General features: G+C 44.1%; 3 protein-coding genes across 6 annotated transcripts; 2 read left to right on the top strand and 1 right to left on the bottom strand.

The window, feature by feature from the left end:
* Nucleotides 1–1,180: 1,180 nt before the first annotated feature.
* On the top strand, nucleotides 1,181–4,428 carry tyms (thymidylate synthetase). Its single transcript, XM_086102304.1, has 6 exons — nucleotides 1,181–1,496; nucleotides 1,955–2,028; nucleotides 2,798–2,972; nucleotides 3,189–3,290; nucleotides 3,477–3,724; nucleotides 3,820–4,428. The coding sequence occupies exons 1-6, from the start codon at nucleotides 1,301–1,303 to the stop codon at nucleotides 3,955–3,957; spliced, it is 933 nt and encodes a 310-aa protein (XP_085958430.1). The 5' UTR covers nucleotides 1,181–1,300; the 3' UTR covers nucleotides 3,958–4,428.
* A 1,031-nt stretch (nucleotides 4,429–5,459) lies between these two features.
* On the bottom strand, nucleotides 5,460–14,896 carry LOC147186954 (tyrosine-protein kinase yes-like). Its single transcript, XM_086102300.1, has 12 exons — nucleotides 14,533–14,896; nucleotides 11,010–11,310; nucleotides 10,384–10,483; nucleotides 10,184–10,282; nucleotides 9,761–9,864; nucleotides 9,540–9,689; nucleotides 9,252–9,407; nucleotides 8,066–8,245; nucleotides 7,484–7,560; nucleotides 7,119–7,272; nucleotides 6,764–6,895; nucleotides 5,460–5,973 (listed from the first exon to the last, which is right to left on the bottom strand). The coding sequence occupies exons 2-12, from the start codon at nucleotides 11,296–11,298 to the stop codon at nucleotides 5,765–5,767; spliced, it is 1,650 nt and encodes a 549-aa protein (XP_085958426.1). The 5' UTR covers nucleotides 11,299–11,310; nucleotides 14,533–14,896; the 3' UTR covers nucleotides 5,460–5,764.
* adcyap1a (adenylate cyclase activating polypeptide 1a) lies at nucleotides 6,155–21,701 on the top strand. 4 transcript variants are annotated; one of them, XM_086102306.1, is made up of 8 exons: nucleotides 6,155–6,275; nucleotides 17,199–17,558; nucleotides 17,673–17,777; nucleotides 18,542–18,679; nucleotides 19,065–19,169; nucleotides 19,404–19,538; nucleotides 19,878–19,986; nucleotides 21,275–21,701. In XM_086102306.1, the coding sequence occupies exons 2-8, from the start codon at nucleotides 17,425–17,427 to the stop codon at nucleotides 21,281–21,283; spliced, it is 735 nt and encodes a 244-aa protein (XP_085958432.1). In that variant the 5' UTR covers nucleotides 6,155–6,275; nucleotides 17,199–17,424; the 3' UTR covers nucleotides 21,284–21,701. The 4 variants fall into 4 exon arrangements, 3 of the variants coding, with proteins under 3 accessions (XP_085958432.1, XP_085958431.1, XP_085958433.1); XR_015099044.1 differs by having other exon boundaries at nucleotides 19,404–19,986; XM_086102305.1 differs by having other exon boundaries at nucleotides 19,878–21,701.
* Nucleotides 21,702–21,922: the final 221 nt, after the last annotated feature.

Raw genomic sequence — 21,922 nt, 5'->3', positions numbered from 1 at the left:
ACAAGGAACTGGGCCTGGTGATGGTTATAGCTCTTTAATACAAGAAAGTCCTATAAGATAAGAACAAAGATAAAGATGAGCATGCCAGCTGTTAAAGTCATAGAAATGCAGTAGAACCACAAAGTTCTCCTCTTCACTACCACTGCACCAAATATGGATGACTTCCATGCAAAATCTACATCATAATGGTCTGAGGCTTTTCCTCATTTGTAAAAAAAAAAAAGATATTGGAAGTTACAGAAAAGATGCGACGTGTTGAAAGTGAAAAAAATATAGATATATTATTATATTGATTACTGCAACACGATTGATGGTCCTTAATCACCTCCTCCTATTATTACATATGCAGGACACAACTAATGGATAGCTAGTTTTGAAATCAAAAGTCAAGGATAGTAATTTGTTCAACTGTTCAAGTTACTGTAGTAATGTAACAATAAAATGTTTACACTATATCAACATAATTATTTATTACATATGACAATTTGAAATTTTGGTACAGATTTTAGCAAGCATGATGGAAGTTGACCTGCTTGATTTGTCACATAAAATGATCTGGTGGACCAGATCTGGACCCCGCACCTTGAGTTTGAAACATTTTTGGAGATAAATATGAAAACCAGCGTCTTCACTCTTGCAAAACTGTGGACAACATTGCTATCTACAGGCAAAAATGCACAATTGCAGTATTTTAAATTGGAACGCAAAACTGAATTAACAGGAGGCAAATTCAGCGTCGTCAGATAGGTTTCATTTTGTATTGGCTTTGAATGAATGTAGTTTGCGGAAGGGTGACATGTGGTATTAGCTTGGGCGAAAACGACGACGACAAACACGACTTACTTACCTAACATTTCAATCTAATGGCCATTGATTCCTGAAAGTGAAAATGCTGTCTTTGTATTGACCACATGGTGTCAGTAGAAGACGGCGGAACTTAGAGTGTCATGCAAGTTTTTGAAAAACTATTTTATGTGACACACGTAAAACGTTGCTTTTAAAAACCCAAATCAGTGTTATTATCAAATAAAATAAGATTGTAATCATGTTTAACAAGTAAAGTCGTCACTTACCACTTGTTTTAACCTTCCATTGTCGCTGCTGGATTTGTATAAAGTTCTGTAAAAAAAAAAGCCCAGTGCCAATGTTAGTTCTCGCGATACTTCACCAATAACAAGGAAGTGCTTCTCATTGTATTATTGGCTGGTATTTGAGATTTGCATTCATGTGTGAAATTTTGGCGCACGAACACAAGTGACATTCGTGACAATTTTTTTTCAATTTGTAATATTCGTATACAATGGAACAACCGACCGGGGAACACGGCGCTAAGACGCCGGAGGAGATAAAAAAGACCTCGCTAGGTTTGTTTTGCGACGAGCGCGGCTATCTGAACCAGGTGGCGTTCATCCTGGAGCACGGCCGCAGGAAGGGAGACCGCACCGGGACCGGCGTCATCTCTGTGTTCGGCACCCAGGCCCGATACAGCCTTCGCGGTAAGCCTCGCAAGAAGGCAAGCCATTCATTCAACTCTTGATTCGGCCTGGCGAAAAAATGCTACCACTTGGTGCTACTTTTTTGGAGTTAAGACACTCATTTTACATTTCAAATATCTCATGGCGCACCACAAAGTAAATTATGAGTAATGATGAAATATTTATGTCCTCGTCTGAGTGTGGGGCCGTCTAGCTTCGTTGTATGGCCACAGTGCCAATGCCCCAACACTCGTCCGCGGGCAACTCGGCCCCCGGCTGCACAGAGAGACAGACGAAAAAACTCCAATAATTTTAGGGGCAGAGCACATACACTAGTCCAACCCCCCCCCCCCCCCGCGTCGATTATCTTCCAAAGGGCAATATAAATTCAAAGCAATATGGAGTAAATGAAGCCCTTGTGCAAGGTAGCTCGCGTGCATGTGGATGTTACTAAGTCGTGTCTCTCTTTTGCTTTGTAGATCAATTTCCTCTGCTGACAACCAAGAAAGTATTTTGGAAAGGAATCCTTGAAGAGTTGCTTTGGTTTATCAAGGTTCGTCAATTGAGGGCATGTAAGGTATTTATTGTTTAAGGCTGGGTGGCCATGACAGTCTAAAATGCTCAGAGTTGTATTTTTTTTCCCATGGAATGGTAACCTTGGGTGAGTAATTGCTGCCCCATGACCAAAATGTTGAGAAATGTTGTCTATATTAATTGTTGAAATTCTACATTTACCACAAATTATGACCTCAAAACACTTCAATATAATTTCAAATTTATCTTACAAGTTTAGCCATTTCAAGATAAATGATTTCCACGTGATTTGTATTTTGGAACAAACTAAATGCAATGGCACAAGGACCGTAGTGTGTATGTCGCCACGATACAACCTGTAAAAACACAAATTACCTGTGCTCTGTCCGAGGATGTTTTTGACTCCATGATACTTGGATGCAGTATTTTAAATGCATATTTGGCAAAAGGCTCTTTGGGCACTTTGTGTACTGTACTGTTAATGACCTTTACTGCCAATCCGGACCTTTCTCAGCATCATCAAGCTTGCCACCCAGCAACTCTTCATCTGTCTATCATGGCGCCTTACAAGGAGGCAACAGAAGCAGAACCAAAACTAAATACTCAGATAAGTGCACATAGATGTGTTTTTCATCCACTTATTTTCGGTGCGTTTTACAGGGAAAAAAAATGAGAGTAGGCAGGGTGAATGTCAGTCCGCACAGCAGTGAGAGTTTCACAAATCGTGTTTTTATCTGATTTCATAGCTCAATATCAACCGCGGGATAGTCTGTGTTTTGTGTCACCAGGGGTCGACGAATTCCAAGGAGCTGTCGGAGAAAGGCGTGAAGATTTGGGATGCTAACGGCTCGCGCAGCTTCCTGGACAAGTGCGGCTTCACCGAGCGTGAGGAAGGCGACCTGGGTCCCGTTTATGGCTTCCAGTGGCGCCACTTTGGCGCAGAGTACACCGACATGCACACCGGTACCACTGCCATAATTTCTTTGTAGCTTCCTACCGATTTTATGCATTAGTGGTTCGCACTTCTGCCTCCCAGTTCTCAGGTCTGGGGTTTGACTCTGGGCTCTTCCTGCGTGGAGTTGGCATTTTCTCTGGTCATCCAGACGCTATTTAAATGACACCTGAAACGAAATAGAAAAATGAAATTTATTGTGACTTTTGGCTTCTTTCGTCCCTCAGATTACACAGGGCAAGGCGTTGACCAGCTACAGAAAGTCATCAACACCATTAAGAGCAATCCAGACGACAGGCGCATCATCATGTGCGCGTGGAACCCTAAAGGTGCAGACAAATGCAACAAGTACACACAAGGGCATCCATTTTTAGATTGTTGTAGGAGTTAACATTTATTATTAATTGTTTTTAATTCGTAAAAAAAAAAACAGGATGCTGTCTGTTCACATTCAACATGTGCGACTTTTAGTTGCTGGCTCTCATTTAATGCCTTTTCATTTTGTCATTTGCCAGACCTGCCTCTGATGGCGTTGCCTCCCTGCCATGCCCTGTGCCAGTTCTACGTGTGCGACGGCGAGCTGTCCTGCCAGCTGTACCAGCGCTCTGGCGATATGGGCCTAGGCGTGCCTTTCAACATCGCGAGCTACGCCCTCCTCACGTACATGATCGCGCACATCACGGGACACCAGCCGGGCGACTTCGTCCACACGTTGGGTGACGCGCACATCTACCTCAACCACGTGGAACCGTTGAAAGTGCAGGTTAGCAGACCTCAGCCGAGGCCAAACAATCTCACATGTGCCTGAATTCTCCGAATTAATATTTGGGGAGTATTTTGCTCTCGCTTGCTTGGCAGCTGCAGCGGGAGATCCGCCCCTTCCCCAAAATGAAGATCCTGCGAAAAGTGGAGCGCATTGACGATTTCCGCGCCGACGACTTCGAGATTTTGGACTACAACCCGCACCCAGCCATCAAGATGGAGATGGCCGTGTGAGGCCTGTTACTATATATATTTTTTGTTGTACTCATAAAATATCAAAAAGTGTTACAAAAAAACTCAAACTACAAAGAGACGGTATGTTCATGCTGACACAAACGAGGAAGACTTCTACTACAACTCAGTAAGTTGTTGTTGTTTTTTTATGCCCTGTAGTATTATGTGTGGAGGAAATTGGTGAGGTTGTTGTTATTCTGAAAATTAAATTAAACACAGTTTGGGACTCGGGCAGCAAACAAAAAACCCCAAAACATTTAATTAGTGGATTAATTCCGAAGGGTCTCCAGAGACCCAATTGTCTGTGCACAAGCTATTAAAACGCCAATTTCCATAAAATGTCTTCTTGAAAGACACGTTTGGGGGCAGGGGGAAGCATTTAACGTTCCTTTGTACTCATGTTTAAAAATAGATTGCATCTTGAAAATGTTATTTTATTTAAATAAAGAATGTGCGGTGGGCTTCAATTTTCACATGTGTCTTCTTCTTAACGTCTTTGAAAGCAAGTAGCGTCTATATATAGAAACCGGCCCATGGGACTCACCATACATGTAAGTCCATTTCCTCGTTTATGCGCTGAATTTTGACTTGAGAAATACCGGTACATTCCTGTTTGATGTTTTTCGGTTTTTCAAAATATTTGAAAGCGCTCTTGCCACCTTAATAATAAACATTGTAAATCGTACTGCAGTCATCCATTTGTTTGTTCCGTTTCTTCTAGGTGGCAGTATTAAGCAGACCAGAACCAGGTTGTTGTCAAGTCAAGTCATCCTTTTATTGTACAAATCCCCTAGGTGAGTTTTCCCCATTCATCACTATCAGTTAGTTTATATGTATAAAAAACAAAAGTGTCCCGTCATATACAAAGCGTAATAATGTTATTCCTATGAGCGCAATGGGCACATAAACAAGTTATTGTATATTGCTGTGCTGCTTTGACGTACATACTGTAGATAGCTCCGTGCTTCAGTCACATTTCTACACAGGTTTAGTTCACACTCCTGACAGAATATACAGGATATATATGTAAGTCACACAAAGCAATGCAAAAGATGCAATCGTGAGCATGTCTTGACATAAACGCATGGATTTGAAAGGCCTTCGAATGTAGGGCTGTTTTTTTTGTTATTTTTTTTTTTTCTTTGAAAGCAACCAACCTGATATGGATAACGCATTCGGACAGAAGGCCGTCGATCCTCGGCGGGACTCTCCGTTGCAGCTTTATTCATAATTAATGCTTTCAATGCATAATTTACACACCTCCCTTGTAAAACACGCCGGGGAATTGAGCGATAGCGTCTCTTCAGGCTGACATAAGTTCCAACACCACACGGACACTTAAGTAGGTACACCCGCACAATGTCATCATTTTTGAATTGATTCATCTTTAATTCAATGATGATTGTAAAGCCTGTCAGCGTATGGTGAAAGAGAGAGGGTTTCCATGCCGCAACTATTATATACAGGCGCATCTCAATAAATAAAAATAGCGTGGCAAAGTATTTCATTAGTTTGATTCAAAGAGTGAAATCTTTTATTTTGATGAAAAGGGCAGCACGGTAGGCGACTGGTTAGCACGGCCGCCTCACAGTGCAGAGGTGCCGGGTTCAATTCCGGCTCTGGAATATTTCTACGTTGTTGTGTTTGTGAAAGGCAACATTTTGGTTATAACTCTTGTATTGAATCGTTTAAGATTGCCCGGGTGTACCTATTGATGTGACCAGAAGAGACGATTGCTGAGTGTATTATGCAACTTGACGCCCAGGTTAACACCTGCCCCCCCCCCCACACACACACACGTGGTGAGCTATAGGTTCTCCCCAGGCTGGTACTGGGGCTCCGTGGCAGTGAAGTAGTCCTCCAGAAAAGACTGGATATACTCGAAGGTGGGCCGCTCGTCGGCCTCCTTCTTCCAGCACAGCTTCATCATGTCGTGCAGCGACTCGGGGCAGCCCTGCGGGCACGGCATGCGGTAGCCGCGCTCCACCTGCTCCAGAACTTCGCGGTTCACCATGCCTGCAAGGAAACGAGCCAGTCAGTCACTCGAGTGGTGAGTTGAGCAAAACATCATTCGTTTTGCTTCTCATTTAAATATGGCACTTTCTAAAAAAAACATTCAGTTATGACAATTAATTTGAAATGAAAACAGTTTTCATTACACGCTCTTAAATAATTGGCCTTTATGGTGCTCGTTCAGGTTGTGCCTGTCTGGACTATGTGAGGCAGACACTGATCAGTGAACTGTCTCAGCTCCTCTCAGTTCATCAGTGCGGCACTAATCTGAGTCGTTCTTCGCAGAAGACGAAGAAGATGTGACTGTGAGTACTGTTATATTGTCTTTCTTCATGTGTTGCTGGAGTGTTTGTTCCAGCTGTTGCTGACAAGAGTCATAGCATCGCAATACAGATGCTATTTAGCGTTAGCATTAATCGAGCAGACTGAAAACCTAAGCTATGTGGTTGTTTTTAATACACAGTATATCATATACATGAAGTACCTAATGCTATATATGTAGTACATGCAAGTACCTTTTAAATATCTGCGCCATAAAATTATTCATGGATGCTTCGGACACAAACACTGCAGTCTCGACACAACATACACACCCTTGGGGTAATATGAGTGTGACAGATGGTTAGAAGCAAGAGCAATGGTCAATCTTCCACCAGATGGGCTCATCTGTGTGCATGTGCATCCATCTTTGCGAGTGTGTAAAAGTGTATGTGTCCTTGTGTGTTTTGACGGAACGAATTAGGTACCGCTGTATTGTATGTCGTTGTTGTTTTGGGGCGGGGGCGGTTCTCACCCGGGTAGGGTACTCGGCCTTTGGTGACAAGCTCGGTGATCAAGATGCCAAAGGACCACACGTCCGACTTGATGGTAAAGCGTCCATAAAGCGCCGCCTCCGGTGCCGTCCACTTGATGGGGAATTTGGCTCCTGGACGCAACATAACAGACATTAGCTCCTCTGGAGAGCGCCCAAGCGTCCTCTTCTAGAGCCTCCTTTCTGTTCTGCCCTTTCACTTTCCTCTAAAGGGTAAACTGGAAGTTCATTCACATTAAAAGTAGCAAAACGTGCCTTTAACAGGTGGGAAATGCCATCACAAAATGTTTATTATTCGTGGTATATTTCAGAGAGCAAATGCATCTATCTCCCCTACCTTGCCTCGCAGTGTACTCGTTGTCCTCTATCAATCTGGCCAGACCGAAGTCTGCGATCTTGCACACCAGGTTGTCGCCCACCAGGATGTTGGCGGCGCGCAGGTCCCGGTGGATGTAGTTCATCCTCTCGATGAACGCCATGCCGTCGGCGATCTTAGAAAAACGAAATCAACAATGACTCTTGAAAAGAGAATTCTGGAAGGGGTCATGTCATGAGAGTAGCCCTCGCTTCGTTGCAACGCCCTCGCTTTGCCTCAGTTGTCACGGCAACAGAAGCCTTCAGAGAACTGCCCCGAAAAGCCGAATTGTGACAACATAACTCCATTCAATTAGAATCTTCATTTGAGTAATTATTTCAGCTCACCTGTGCAGCCATGTCCACCAGCAGGGGAAGCTTCAGGAACTTTCCGTCGCCTTCTTTGAGGAAGTCCAGCAAGCTGCCTGTTCATGAAAAAAAATAAAAATACTAAAACAGCATGCATACAAATGTATTGGCATGTAATAAATAGTCAATGAAGCTCACTTAAGTGTCACAACCTATGAGCAAAAGTATTAATCAGAGCGGAATATCACCATGTCGTAAACCGCACATGAAACCATGCAAGCCCCCCCAACCCTAAACAAAACCACAGCAGCTCTGTTCGCCTTTTCTGAGCAAATTGAATTAAAGCCTCCATGAATATGTTTTATGTCCTTGGCATTGCTGATATGCTTATAAAAAAAAAAAAGAGAGAGAGAGAGAAATGAAAAGCAGAGTGGGTGGCTTGACTTCTTGGACATGGCAGGCCCGGGCTTGATGCGTTTATAAATAGAGCAGGGGGGGAAAATGCAATCATGTCCTCTCCACTCTCGCGGGATATCACTTGAGCTCCCCAGTCTCAACGGATGCAGAGCCCCCTCCCCAACAGGCGACATGAGATTACAAATTCGCACGCGTTTGTGTTACCTTTGGCCATGTACTCTGTGACGATGTAGATGGGCTCCTCGGAGACAACGGCGTAGAGCGGCACCAGTTTGTCGTGTCGCAGCTTCTTCATGATCTGAGCCTCCTGCAGGAAGGCCTCAGGCGACATGGTGCCCGGCTTCAGCGTCTTGATAGCCACTTTAGTGGTGCCGTTCCACGTGCCTGGTGAGGGGAGGACAACGGCGTTCAGTGTTGGCGCTCCTCACAGTGACATTGTGCCTTCTTTGCAGAAACGTTCCTACTAAAGTCCAAAAAAAGGATGGTGTCCTGAGTAGGGCTGTACGATAAATCGACTTGTAATCGCAATTCCAATTTTGGCAGCCGTGATTTAATGAACCTGACAGACGGCCGTTTTTCTACATTTCAAATGCGCAACCAGTCGTCAGCCAACTGCCAGGAGGTGACGCATAATCAAGTCTTCATTAAGATAGGTGTGTGATGTTACAAAAAAAAATAAAATAATTAAGAGTCGATTTATTCAGTGAGCCCCTTGGTCAATTTTTCATTCGCAAGTATTCTTACTTGAGGATCCATAAATTTCGTGTCGCGTTAAACTCTTCTCCTACGTTGTTTAAAATTAGAACAATAAAATCAAAGATGTTTTCACTAACTGGATGACTAACTGTGGTCAGAATATTAATGCAAAATAATAATAATGATGATGAAGATTTTGGCCGTGCCCCTGAGTTGAGCTCATCTCCAGAGATGAAAAGACAACAAACAGAGGAAGCCACTGCAGGAAATGGACAGAAATAGATACAAGCATCTACTCTATTTAGCCACTAAAACATCGATATTTCCTCACACATTTTTTTTTACCTCTGCCAAGGACCTTTTTCATTGTATTGGACACTAGCATAGTGTACCGTTTCACGTAGGTGACACGGGTGTAGCGGACTCCAGTATTCACAGCCGGTCCAAAATAATTCGACAAATACTCGTGTCGGTGTTCCCAATATTCTGGGATAATTGAATCAGCAATGTTTAAACACCACTCCGACGTTTGTGGAACTGCGGTGTAGTGGTTCAGATGGCTGACTCCCGTGGACGAGGGAACTTACTGATGGAGTAGAAACAATGCGCAAACAATCACTAGTTTGAACAACACTGGTGTAGTGGTTGACGCTGCTCATGTTGGTTGGAGTTTCTGGTCCATGTTCAAACGTACCCATCCAGACCTCTCCGAAGCAGCCCTGGCCCAGTTTGAGCTCCAGTCTGAGGGACTCTCGGGGGATCTCCCATGCGTCCTTGGCGAGACCTTGCGTCTGAGGTTTGACCGTGGGGCAAACGGTGGTGAGCTTGTGGCAGAGGCCGTCGGCATGCTCTGAAATATCGGATGAGGGAACCTCCGTCATTATTACACACGCGTGCACTTAATACAGTCCACTGGGATTACCTCTGAGCTAAGGGGCTACGTGTCTCATTACATTTCTGACTATAGTACATCATGACATACCCATGTAGTGTTTGACAAGTTTCTGCAAGGTGTCAAACTGCGCTCGCGTGGTGATGTAGTACCCTCCGCTGTCCAGCTTGCGGATCTTGTAGTGCTTCACGTTGTCGCCCCTGCTTTCGTCCCAGTCACGGATAGAGAGAGAAAAAGCACCTGGACACCGAGACCAGCGGGTTACGAAAACATGTCAGCAGATAGCAGAAAGTGGACCGTGAAGTCGTCACCTTTGGTGGTTTCGCTTTCTCGCGCCAGGAACGTCCCTCGATGATTCCCTGGATTCAGAAGTAACCTCTCTGCGTCCTTCCGGCCCATTTTACCAAAGTACCACCTGGGAAGACCGACAAGAAGTAGCCAAATAATTTGAGCCAGGTGGTTAAGATGGAGAAATGAGTTTTGAACTGAAACATTTTGCGGCCAACTGGTAGTGTCAGAGAAATGCTGGCGTAGTGATTTACATTGCTTATTCCGGAGTCGAGGCCTGTTGATGCAACATGAACCCATTGCACCAGCGTTTCCCAAACTTTTTTCCAGACTGGTCTTGTGATTTACACAGCTTAAATCTGGCATTGGGCTTACCCACAAACTTATTGACTCCATAGCAAATCGATGGATGGTGTCGTGTGTCACTCACGTGGCGTCTTACTTACTCTTCTGCCTGTATGGAGTCCGCAGGGGCGACGTAATTGCTGGGGATGTAACCTTTCTTCCCGCTGGTGATGGAACGAGCTTCCCACCAGTCTCCTTCCCTGCGGAGGGAATCGGCTGTCAATCAAGCGCTACACTTTCGCTCAGGTGGCCACACGTCTGTTTGTAGTTGTTATGGGGGGGGGGGGAGACACAAGCGTACGTATTGTTAATGATCTGGAAGCGATCGCCTTTCTTGAACGACAGGTCGTCTGACGTTCTGGCTTCGTAGTCGTACAGCGCCACGAAGAAGGTCACGCCACCTGGAACGCACGAACGGCAGATGGATGACAAAAGTATTGAGACGCATGGCCTCAATCATTTCGTAACGATAGCACCCCGTCGAAGAGCCCGCTGACAACGTTTGTCCGTAATCCTGTTATCTCCCAGAGACAAGCAAACATGTCCTTTGGGGATCATATCATCCGACGCGGAGGAGGATTACCGACTAAATTCCACCAAAACAAGAGGCTTGCGCGCTATGATAGCCGAATCGCACATCATTCTCACAATAATTACGGCTTGACAATGGGAGCGTGAGCGCCACCGATGCTAGTGAATTTGTGGGAGTACAAAGTAATGTGTTAGCGCTGCGAGTGGGAACAAATGAAGCATCGGGTCCCTTTGAATACATTTCTACATTTTGGAGGGTTTCTACTCGAATAAAACCACATCTGGTTGTGTCAGTTAATGCGCTCACTTCACGGCAATGACACATCTGGGAAAATTCGTGTTACCCGTATCTCAAACCGCCGGTGTGCTTGATTTTATTTTATTTTTTTTACCTACTTGGGACAGAACCAGAGAAGGAGTTGGACACGGGGCCGGTGAAGGACGACGCCCCCCCGAATGGGGTCATCCCGGTTGAAGATCCGCCGAAGGGCGTGAAGGCAGAGTTGAAATTGCCGACGCAGGAGGAGGCGGAGGGTGCTAGACTGGGCTGGAGCTGGGTGGGATCAGGCCCGTAGTGGCCCACGTGGGGTGTTGCCGCGGCAGCGTTGGGCTCGGACAGCGAAGGGTTCTCCGGGCCGTACTTGATGGCGGGGCCTTTGTCCTCTTTACTCTCGACGCAGCCCATCGCGGTGCCCTGCTGTGACAGACACAACAGCTCGTAACGGCGATGGATTAAAGCACAGCCTTCGTGACACGCAGGGCCCCGAAGCTGTCGCAATATGTCCATAAAATCAAATGTCATGCGTGTCCTAACATTATCTTCCAAATCACTCTTGTTGTCGCTAAGACGATAAGCCGTGTAGCAACTGGGACATATGGGTAATAAATCCCTTTTGAACCAGTTCCGCCACCAACTGCTGAGAAAGGATGCAAACTTGAAAAATGCTACAATGCTCTCAATTATGCTCCAGTTCCTCTTTCTCTCAAAGTCATTAGCAATTTACTAGACAATTTCAATCATTATTTGTTAATCGAATTTTGGGGTGTCAACTGCATAGAAAAGCTGCAAACCTGTAAAACATCTTTGTCACCATGCCATGATTCTCTTTTTACACTTACTTTCTATATTGCACAGAGACTAGAAACGCTGCTTGACCATGAATAAGATAGTATTTCTAAAAGATGACATCACTTCAGACAATTTCAGCCGACGTTGCATGGTGGTCACTTGTTGCCAGGCGGAACTCATCAGCTAATGAATAAGATGGCATATCACACTGACTGCTGTTTCATGTCCTGAAAGGGACATAGCTCAATGAGAGGGAGGCCCTTTTGAAAATATCAAACTGCAGCAAGCGTTAAACATTGCAGTGTGTTTCTTGCTGTGGTCGCCTCCGAGGACCAGTGCCCGACCGCACTGTGAGCATGAAAACATCAGACTGGCTTTCATTTCGCCTTCTGGCATTAGTGGCGCTCTTCTCTTGACACTCGCGTAAAGAAAGTCTAGAAGGGTAAGGGGAATGAGGCGGGGGCTGGGGTTTGCTCGGATTGATTCGCCGAGCATGGCCGCCGAGGGTTAATTGGCAGGCGGCACGCTGTTGATTCTGAGATCAATGTGACGTGCGAAGGGGGATATTTGCCAAGTGGTGGTTTCGGGGAGAGGCGCGAGGGGGAGTTCACGGGGTTCTCGCAGCTGTACTGCAAAGGAAACCATAAGAATCAAGATCACCCACACCCTACTCCCCCCAAAAAAGAAAAAAAAAAACAGTTGATTCTGCAGGTCGGGCCGATGATGGTTAAAATGTGCCAACATCACCAGATGGAACGAGAAGGAAGATCACCAGAATGGAGGATTTGCTTTAAGAGGATCATCATAAAAAAAAAATAAAAAGAAGCTAAGCTCCTATTTATCATGACACAATGAGTTTCAATCCAATGACCCATTTTTTGGGGGGGCAACCTGACAGTCAGACTAGATAACTATCAAATTTAGAATCCCAAAAGGAGACATTGAATAATCATGAATCCAAACTACATCGTGTGGCCATATCTCTTTTTTTATCCTGGACTTAAATTATCCTCGGAAGAGGATAGTTCGAGCGTGGTTTTTTTTTTTTTCCTCTCCCTACCCAGCGTTTTTCCTTTCTGAATTCTGATTGTAATTTCCCCATTGCGGGACAAATAAAGGATATCTTAATCTTATGCAAGGAGGCGCGAGTGCGTAAAGTGAGGTTCCCGGGGTTCGCAAAATTACTGCATAAGTCGTTTCAATCTGTCGCTTCTACCTTTTGAGTTCTTTTGCGCTGAGCTTCAGGTTCAGTCATTCAGCAAATTTGTGATAATGACAAAAGCCATCTTTAAAAATCCAGTGGATTGCATCAAAGTACATTAATAAGCCGGGGCACCACAAGGAAAACCCACCTCGCTCTAATGATTATTGGAACGCATTCCCATTACCGACAACATCCCTTTAGCCCGAGGGAAGGCGACCTACTACCCTGCTTTGCATGCAAACGCCCAACAAAAGACACAATAGCTGAGGAAGGTGAGGAGTTGATGAGAAAGGAAGTCTTAGTGTAATCAAACGCAATAAAATGGTACTGTACATGTTAGCTCCTTCCTTTATTTGGATGTTGTATTGTATTAGCGGTAATACGGATACGTGTCAGTTCAAAATGAGGTCACCTCCAATCTGTAGCATGAATGTCGCTTCTCTCGGTGTGTTGAGAGGGCTACACTACACACTGTATATCCCGCTGAAATGCAGAAGCTAACTTTCCCAAAAGTAAATAGTAGCACCACTCAAGCAAAAGTACATCATTGGCCAAAAGCTAATTGACGCTGCTAATTTTGCCAGCCTGGGGAGCCGTTCCCTTCTAAGCAGTTTCGGTTTTGTGTTTGATTGCTCCCTCTTGTGTTTTAGTCCTCAAGATGAAACTTTGTTTAAGAGAAAGCGGGAAGACATCTGCAAAAAAAAAAAAAAAAAAATGTCCCACCTGCCATGCTAGCATGCTACATTCATGCTCATACATGTGAATGATTGATGGCAAAGTACCAGCATTGAAGGCCGCTAACTTAGCGTTGGTATTTGTTCCAGTAAGTGTTACTCTCATAAGTTAGCAGTTTTTCGTGTCTTTTCGGACAGCTTTTATCAGCTGACGCTCTCAGGGTAGCTTTTTGCTGGCCAACAAATGCTGTGTCGTCGCCGCTCCTTCCGCCGCATTTTTGTTGCATTTTGCATTTATTTTACACAAATGGTTGTGTGTGAAATAGTGACTTCCAGGTCGATTCCTTGCACAACTTTCATTGCTCACCAAAGCATTGCTTGTAAAAATTCTGATTTGCTTTGTTTTGAATGACACGACCCCAGAGTGACCCTATATCAACAAATTCCGTTATATATATTTAGGGAGACAAGGTTGCGCCTTAGGTTTCTGCGTAATAAAGTATGAGACCAGTGTTACTCGTGTACAACTGATGTAAATGTTTACTTGCTGATGATTTTGGCCGATGACATGATTTAATCAGCAGGCCAATTAATCGATTGGGCCCTACTGTGTCCGTCTGTCTGTCTGGATAAACGCTGCAGTTAAACTGGCATTTGTTTCGGGTCTATGCAAGAAACAGGGAAGCCCTGTCAGGACATTGGCTTCAAATGTTTCTTGACTTGTACATTAAAGCACTCAGAAATTGGCAACCTCCCTCATAAATATATATTTTTGGGCCCCGAGCCACGTTTTGGGAATCCCATATTGAGTGTAGCATTGCATTGGATTGTCCCCAAATGCTTTTAGATGAATGATGAATTCAAGATGTGTACATGTCCTAATACTTAAGTCACGTGCTGCATACTGATGACTTCTTTGTTGATGCCAGGCCCACCCTCACGTGACAAAGACCACTTTGCGTTTGTCCTTACCTTCCTTTTCGTGGCTCTTTGCACCGCTTTTCTTCTTGTCTGTTAGTCACCCAAATGGAAAAAGGAGCGGGGGGGAAAAAAGAGCTATTCCAAGCGGAAGCGATCCGCCTTCATCGTGCGTGCGTGCACCACTGCTGTTAAGTAGAAAGCAATGTGCTGATGAGGTGCAAGCATGCTCCGGCAGCTCAAGTCAGCTCGTGCTGGCGTCCGCTTTGGACGCTGACGCCCTGGCGCGGCTCGGCAGCAGCATGTCCCAACTTACGCAGGCCTCTTTAGGCGAGCAGAGGCGCCGACGTGATGGCTGGGATTTATAGCCGGGCCCGCTCTGCTGCTGCTGCTGCTGCTGCTGCTGCTGGAGGACAACGTGCACAATGAAGGAGGAGGAGCACACGCACACTTGCGCGCGCACACACACAAAAAAGACGCGGACAGAGGGAGGGAGAACACAAGACGCCCGTTGACATAAGTGGAGCGTTGGCGACCTCAGATGGAGGTTCGCAGACAGCACAATTACGAGAAATGAGCCCCGTGCCAGTTTGAATAGTTGATGGAAAAAAATGTGATTCCTCACTTTTCCTAAACAGTCATGGCAGAACTCGGACGCAGCTCACTTTTGGAGCGAGGATCAAACCGGCTGCTTTATTCCTGTGCGGAGTTCCACGAATATAATGTGTTTTATTGACGCTAGCAAGCAACAAGCGCAAAGAACGTCTTTTTGCGCATTGTATACGTTTGATCACCCCCCCCCCCCCTATTTCCAACCTTAGTCCGTTTTCAGAGACGATCTCAAATCGTATAACTGGCCTAATCATGAGCATGTTTTGAACATTACGAGGCTTCAATGAAGACTCCAAAGAGCGGCAGCTGTGGCGACTTCTATAAAAAGCGTCGCTGCTAAAATTAGAATTCTGAAATCATTACTTCCATACGACAGATTTATTTTCGTTCCCGTGAACGAACTAAATCATCGTCATTTTACTGGACGACATTGCTCATTGATTGTGATTAGACTTGAGATTTCATTAATAAAAGCGATCATGCTCGCTTTTGATTGACATTTTCATGTGAAAATATGTTTATTAATGCACACTGAGAGCTCTCAGTTCGTACAGTATCTTGGGAGACGATATGTGGATGTGAATAGACCTGCAGGTGTGCCTCATGTTTGGGCCGTGCAGTGCACCGTCCTCTTCAGGCCACTTGGGGGCAGTGCTTCTCCAGAATTAATTTTTCCACTTCACTGCGGTATTGCGAAAAATAATGAACGTATTGCACTTACAGTACTGTACCGTGCAGTACTGTAAAATCTGACCTAAATGTTTTAAACGCAGTCACTTCTTGAACATGAAAGGCCATGTTTTGATCTTAAAAGTTGAATTCAACTGAGTTGTACCGGGGGCACTGATTCTTTTATTTACCACTAGAGGGAGCCCGTGTACCACTAGTGTGACTAGTAGTACACTTTCAGGATCACTGTGATCTCGTATTCTGTATATACAGTGATCCCTCGCTATGTCGCGGTTCGTTTATCGCGGCTTCGGTGCATCGCGGATTTTTTCAAACATATATTGTGTTTGAAATTATATAAAATATATTATGTATATTTTTTTACATAATTTATATTTTTGGGAAGTCCGCAAACGGTCCGCGAGAAGCGGTGAAAGTCAGCAAAACAACAGCAAGTCACATAGAGCAACATATACAGTACATGAACTGTATATGTACTTTTTTTATTATGTATGTTAATTGGTCGCTACTTCGCGGATTTTCGATTAGCGCGGGTGGTTTTGGTCCCCATTAACCGCGATAAACGAGGGATTACTGTATTCACTTAAATCTGGAATTTTACGTTTATTGTTTGCATCTAGTCATGTTCCAAAACGCCAACACTTGTGTGGGGGAGGTATTTATATATACATTTTTTTAAAATGATTAAGTGCCAATATAAATCTCAATTAGCTCCCACAGAGTAACTTATATATTGGTGGCATTATGTAACTTATGATCTAAGCTTATGTAGTAAACTCCTCCCAACGACTGACGTAACCACTTTAGTGCAGATAAAATCATTTTAATAATTCATTCAGGTATGAAGTGTGTTTGCTTGTGTAAGAAATTAAGCTTGCGTTTTGACATCTTAGGAAATCATTTTACCAATATTATTAATTTATTAATGTGTGGAACTCATGCGGTTGCTATGAAGCCTTTTGTCCTGAGCGTGACGCAAGAAGTGGGCTGACACCATTTGCCAAAGTCACTGGCTTCGAGCAATAAATTTGAACTCGTTATTATTGTCGATGATTTTCCTCATTCAAGTTCAGGGCATTGTGAAGGAGCTCAGAAGTTACTTGCATTGGATTGCCCTGAAATTGATGTATTTATCTTTAGATGGCCTCAAATTTTAAATTGGTCATTGTTGAGAAAGGGAAGGTGCTTTGCAGCATTATATTACATATAAAATTAAGGCATCATGGGAAAAAAAACATCTCAAAATTAGAGAAAAGAAAAAACAACCCCAGAACATCCTTCTCGACTATTACATCAACACATCTCTCCAGCAAGGCCACACAAACTCTACAGCGTGTAAATGATTAATAACCACATTATTATTATCCTTCAAAGATTTGATGACTCACATCCTAACCTGGAACTGTTTTGCATTTCAGCACTCTTCTTATTAGCCCCCATCCAAACAAATGGAGGGGCGCTGTACCGAAACGGGCCGGCCGGACGGAAGGATGGACGAACTCCTGCGGGACTTGATGACGTGGGCACCTCCCTCCCATCCCGCCCTTCCACCTTCGCGACTAGTGAAGGCTGCATAAAAAAGCAGGCAGAAGCAAGAGCAGAGGAAGGCACACGCACACTCCCAAAAAGTTGCCTGGAACGCAAATGTTGGGAGGAGGACACGGCGACGCTACGGAGGACACGAGACACCCACAACCAGAAGAAGAAGAGGAGGAGGACGAGGAAAGAGGAAGAGGCGCTTGCATCCCACTCCCGCGTGCACGGGGGCTCTTCCACCGGTAAGCAGAAAACAAGACACACTTTTTTTTCTTTTTCTTTTTTTTCTTTTTTTCAAGCTGGGACAGCTGAGAAAAAGTCTGCTTGAGCGTGTGTCACTGCTTTGCTCTTTGCAGCAAAATGTCCAGCAAAGCCAAGCTTGCCTTGCTCATCTACGGCATCTTCATGCAGCACAGTGCCGGCAGCGGATCGCAACTGGGGCTCGCCTTTCCGCACGTCACGTACGTGGAAAACACTTTGACTCGCTGTTACTATCTATGATTCATCCTTACATGTATTTTGATTTGTGTATGTGTTGATAAATAGGTGTGTTTATTTTCGTCTGTATGTTATTTCTTTAATGTCTTTTTTCCCATTTTATTTTGACCAATGTTACTTCCAGCAGGCAGTTACCGTAAACAATCCCCCGAGTTTCATGCTTATCTTCACTTTTAGATGTGCCCCTTTTTTGCCTTTCGAAATAGTTATTTTTAATTCCGATATAGTTTTTTTTGTTTGCTTGTTTCCACGAGTCATTTATATTTAAAATCCCCCCCCCCTCAAAAAACCCCACCAAATTCCACCTGTTTTTGACATTTTAAATGATATTATTTTACTTTGTTGCTTGTCACACGTATCTTGTAATTTTCACTCTATTTCTAATTTAATTTTTGCAGCTTCCCTTGTTTGTTTTTTTTTCATTCATCCTGAATTGAATGTCTTTTTCTATGCGTGATGTCATTGGGCAGCAAATCCATACTAAATGGCCACCAAACATCCACCAGGGACAGGCAGCGACAGTAATGGGATTTACATTTGCATGCATGCCCGACCACTGAATGGCTAGCCCGGGGGAAACAAACATCCTTTTTCATAGATAATCCCATTTTCATATTTGCACAGGCAGGTGTCCCTAATAGAGTGGGCACTCGTGTAACCAAGAGAGAAGATGGATTTGAGTTTTAATTGTGAATGGGGTTTTTTTCTGTCCTGCTGCTGTTTGCAGGCTTGAGGGTGAATTGTACGACGAAGATGGGAACTCGCTGCCACCATTGGATTACGATGGCCAGGAGGTGCGAAGTCCACCCATGGGGACGCAAGACCATGACATCTACTCCCCGTTCTACCCGCCGCCCGACAAGAGGTATGCACCATTAGCACTTGCCAACAGATGCTTTGTTTGAGTCTGTAGCCGGGTGATTTATTTATTGAATAATTTTTTTGTTTGTTTTTCGGGATTGGAGTTTTATTTAATTATTCAGTTTTAAATGTGTATTCGACATTATGTTAAAGGACATTATCCCATTTTAGTTTTTCAAATTTTCTTTTTTTTTTCTCATTACAAATTGAGAAATTTTACTAAATTCGATTGACAAGATATCAAATTTTGGCAATAAAAATATATGTATTCTTTTTGGAGGTCAGGGGGGGGGCTATTTCCAATCATAAGGGAAATGTGAAAAAGAAAGTTACGTTCAAGGCCTGCCGTAATTGTCATTTGTCTTGTATTGTGTGTGCGTGGCATCCAGGACGGAACGGCACGCAGATGGCATGTTCAACAAAGCGTACAGGAAAGCGTTGGGTCAGTTGTCGGCCAGGAAGTATCTCCATTCGCTCATGGCCAAGCGGATCGGGTAAGACGACGGCGGCGTGCGTTTGTGTTACTTTGCACTTGTGCACTCCGCTTGTAGCACTACATTGCACTCTGTGCGTGTGCGTGTGCGTGTGTGTGTGTGTCGTGTCACAATGCGCCATCATGCTGCTCAATCTGTCCTCTCATTAATATCCTCTCTCGACAGTGTCGTCAGTCTGTCAGATGTTTCTTAATTAATTCTTTTTTCTCCCTGTCCGCATGTGTTCCGACGTAGCAGCGGCAGGGTGATGGAGGAGAACGGCGAGCCGCTGTCCAAGCGCCACTCGGATGGCATCTTCACGGACAGCTACAGCCGCTACCGCAAGCAGATGGCGGTCAAGAAGTACCTGGCCGCCGTGTTGGGCAAAAGGTACAGACAGAGAGTTCGGAACAACAAAGGACGCCGGCTGGTTTACTTGTAGCATCGCCCCAGGCCCCCTTTCGCCCCACTAGCGACAACATAAACATGTCAAGCGCTTTTTGTGTTTCTTTTTGTCTGAAGGAAGCCATGAAAAGGAATATTTTGATAATAATACTGTTTTATTGACTACTTGAAAAGCACTTGGGCACGAGCGTGTGACTTCCAGTGGAAATGTTTTTGTTTGTCTGTTAAATGTTTGCAAGGGGGGAATGAATGCTTTAAAAGACAATCACTGTACCGCTGTCTATGACATTAAGCTGCTGTAGTTGTGTCGTTTATCCACAACAGACTTGAAGACGTAGATTTGAGCGGCGTCGACTTTGACGCCCTCCTGGACGGGGAGGACTTTGAGGCTTTTTGGGGGGACTGGCTCAAACTGCTCCCCCCGAAATACCTGGTGAGTCATTTTTTGGAGGGGAAGGTGGGGCTTTTGCTCTTGTGCCCCCCTCCCTTGTCACCTCGTACTCTGTCCTTTCCTGAAATTTCTTCATCCATCCTAAATCTGAGGATCTTTTGAGTACCTTTGTGGGTCTTTGGGTCCTTCTCTCCTTCCGCAAGTGAGCTTAAGCCTTCCACTGTTGTCAAGTGCCAATCTTGTTTGTCTGTGGAAACAAAACAAAAAAAACTTTCTTGTGGGTTTCAACATGTCTCTCTCTGACCATATAAGAAGTATCTGTCTGCTGATACTGACAGTTTTTAATTTGATTCTTTTTAAAGTGTAACTGCAGTCGCACTCCAGCAGATTGTCGTGACTAAAAGTGAAATTCGCCACCCTGATCCGGATCTGATTGAAAATGTTATAAATTCTACATTGGCAATTCCACCATCTTCAAAGTTTGTCAAAAAATATAGTTTTTTTGTTGTTGTTTTTTGTCGTCTTACCAATGAATATTCAAATGGCATTCAAACAATAACTTTTTAAAAAGATGTATCCTGTCTCATCTCTGACGTGACTATTTCAAAACTACTGATGTAGTTCCACTCCAGTCCTGTAGGAGGCAGTAATGTAGATCACTAAGCGTTTAGCATCACTCCAAACAGAAAACTTGATTTACAGATGCATCCGGTGGGGCCCTCACTGCCCCGATGCAAGCAGACCTAAAAGTGCAAAAGTGAAAATCTGCACCTTGAAGCATATCTGCTTCAAATTCAAAATTTTGTCTTTGCACCCCGTGCCAGTTGTTCTTTAAAGCGTCTCAATGATCTTTTTCGTTCGACTGAAGTAATTATTGACTTAGCCAAAACCAAAAGACGATACTTGTTACATGGTTGTTCCTCGAGAGAGACACATGACCTTCTGGTGCCGCTTCTGTGCTTCCTTTTCTCATCTTTTGTTCCCAACAACTGTGTTTAATAAAAGGAAAAAAGTCAAGAAATTGAAATGCATGATTAAATGAGTAAAAAAAAAATGCACTGACTCACTGCAACCAACAAATGCACACACACACACACACACACATCTGGCATGTCCTGACTGTGTCGTCACATGAATGTTGAACGGCCGACTGAGAGGCTTTTAATGTCCAGCTTGACATTTTGACTTAATTTGATTTTTATGATCGTGTACAAAGACAAACTGTGAAGGAAAAGCAAGGAGATAAAGTGGAAATGTACTGCTGGGATGTTCTTTTCTTTTTTTTTATGTTTGTTTCTGTTTTTGTTGACTGCTGTGCACTCTCCTCCAGGCTTTGTGACGCAGGAAGCAGTTTTAGCGGCTGCACGCTACCTTGCATCAATTTTTTTTTGTTTTTATTAAATGGCCCTGAATGACAGATGGCAATTTAAGAGGCCCTACAATGCTGCACATCATCAGTTCACATTTCAAGCACACACTCCATCCAGCCTCATCAACCCATTTTTTTTTTTTTGCCTGATTGCCCTTCAGACAGCATTTTTCTCCCTCTCTCCTTTTTTTTTGGTGTTTGTTTTCAAGTGGAGGCAAGGAAAACGTCCCACGTGTACGATACGAGCCAATAGCCTTACGAAGATGACACTCAAAAGATATATTGAGACTTACTTGCAAAACGTGATTATTCTGATCGTTATTATTCGACGAGCTGGTTAAGTGTTGTAAAATTTTGTTGGAATAAATTTTTGTAAAGAACAAAACAATGCGCTGATCTTTGATCATTTTATTTGATTGTGCAACGCTGTTGCACTCAAGTGAAGGGGGTTAAGTCCTAATGTCTGTTTTCCACTGTTCTTTGAGTGACGTCCCCCTCAAATCTGCACACGCTTCCAGTTGGGGGACAGCATGAAAGTTGGGGACACCACAATTTAAACCTACCATCAACAACGTTGGCACCACCCAAAAATGATTGCGAAAAAATGTT

This window comes from Hippocampus guttulatus, chromosome 21 (assembly GCF_054856545.1).
Source record: "Hippocampus guttulatus isolate MCC_2025c chromosome 21, RoL_Hgut_1.0, whole genome shotgun sequence".
NCBI lineage: Eukaryota > Metazoa > Chordata > Actinopteri > Syngnathiformes > Syngnathidae > Hippocampus > Hippocampus guttulatus.
Note: the sequence above shows the minus strand (reverse complement) of the source record. Positions and strands in the feature narration are given on the sequence as shown.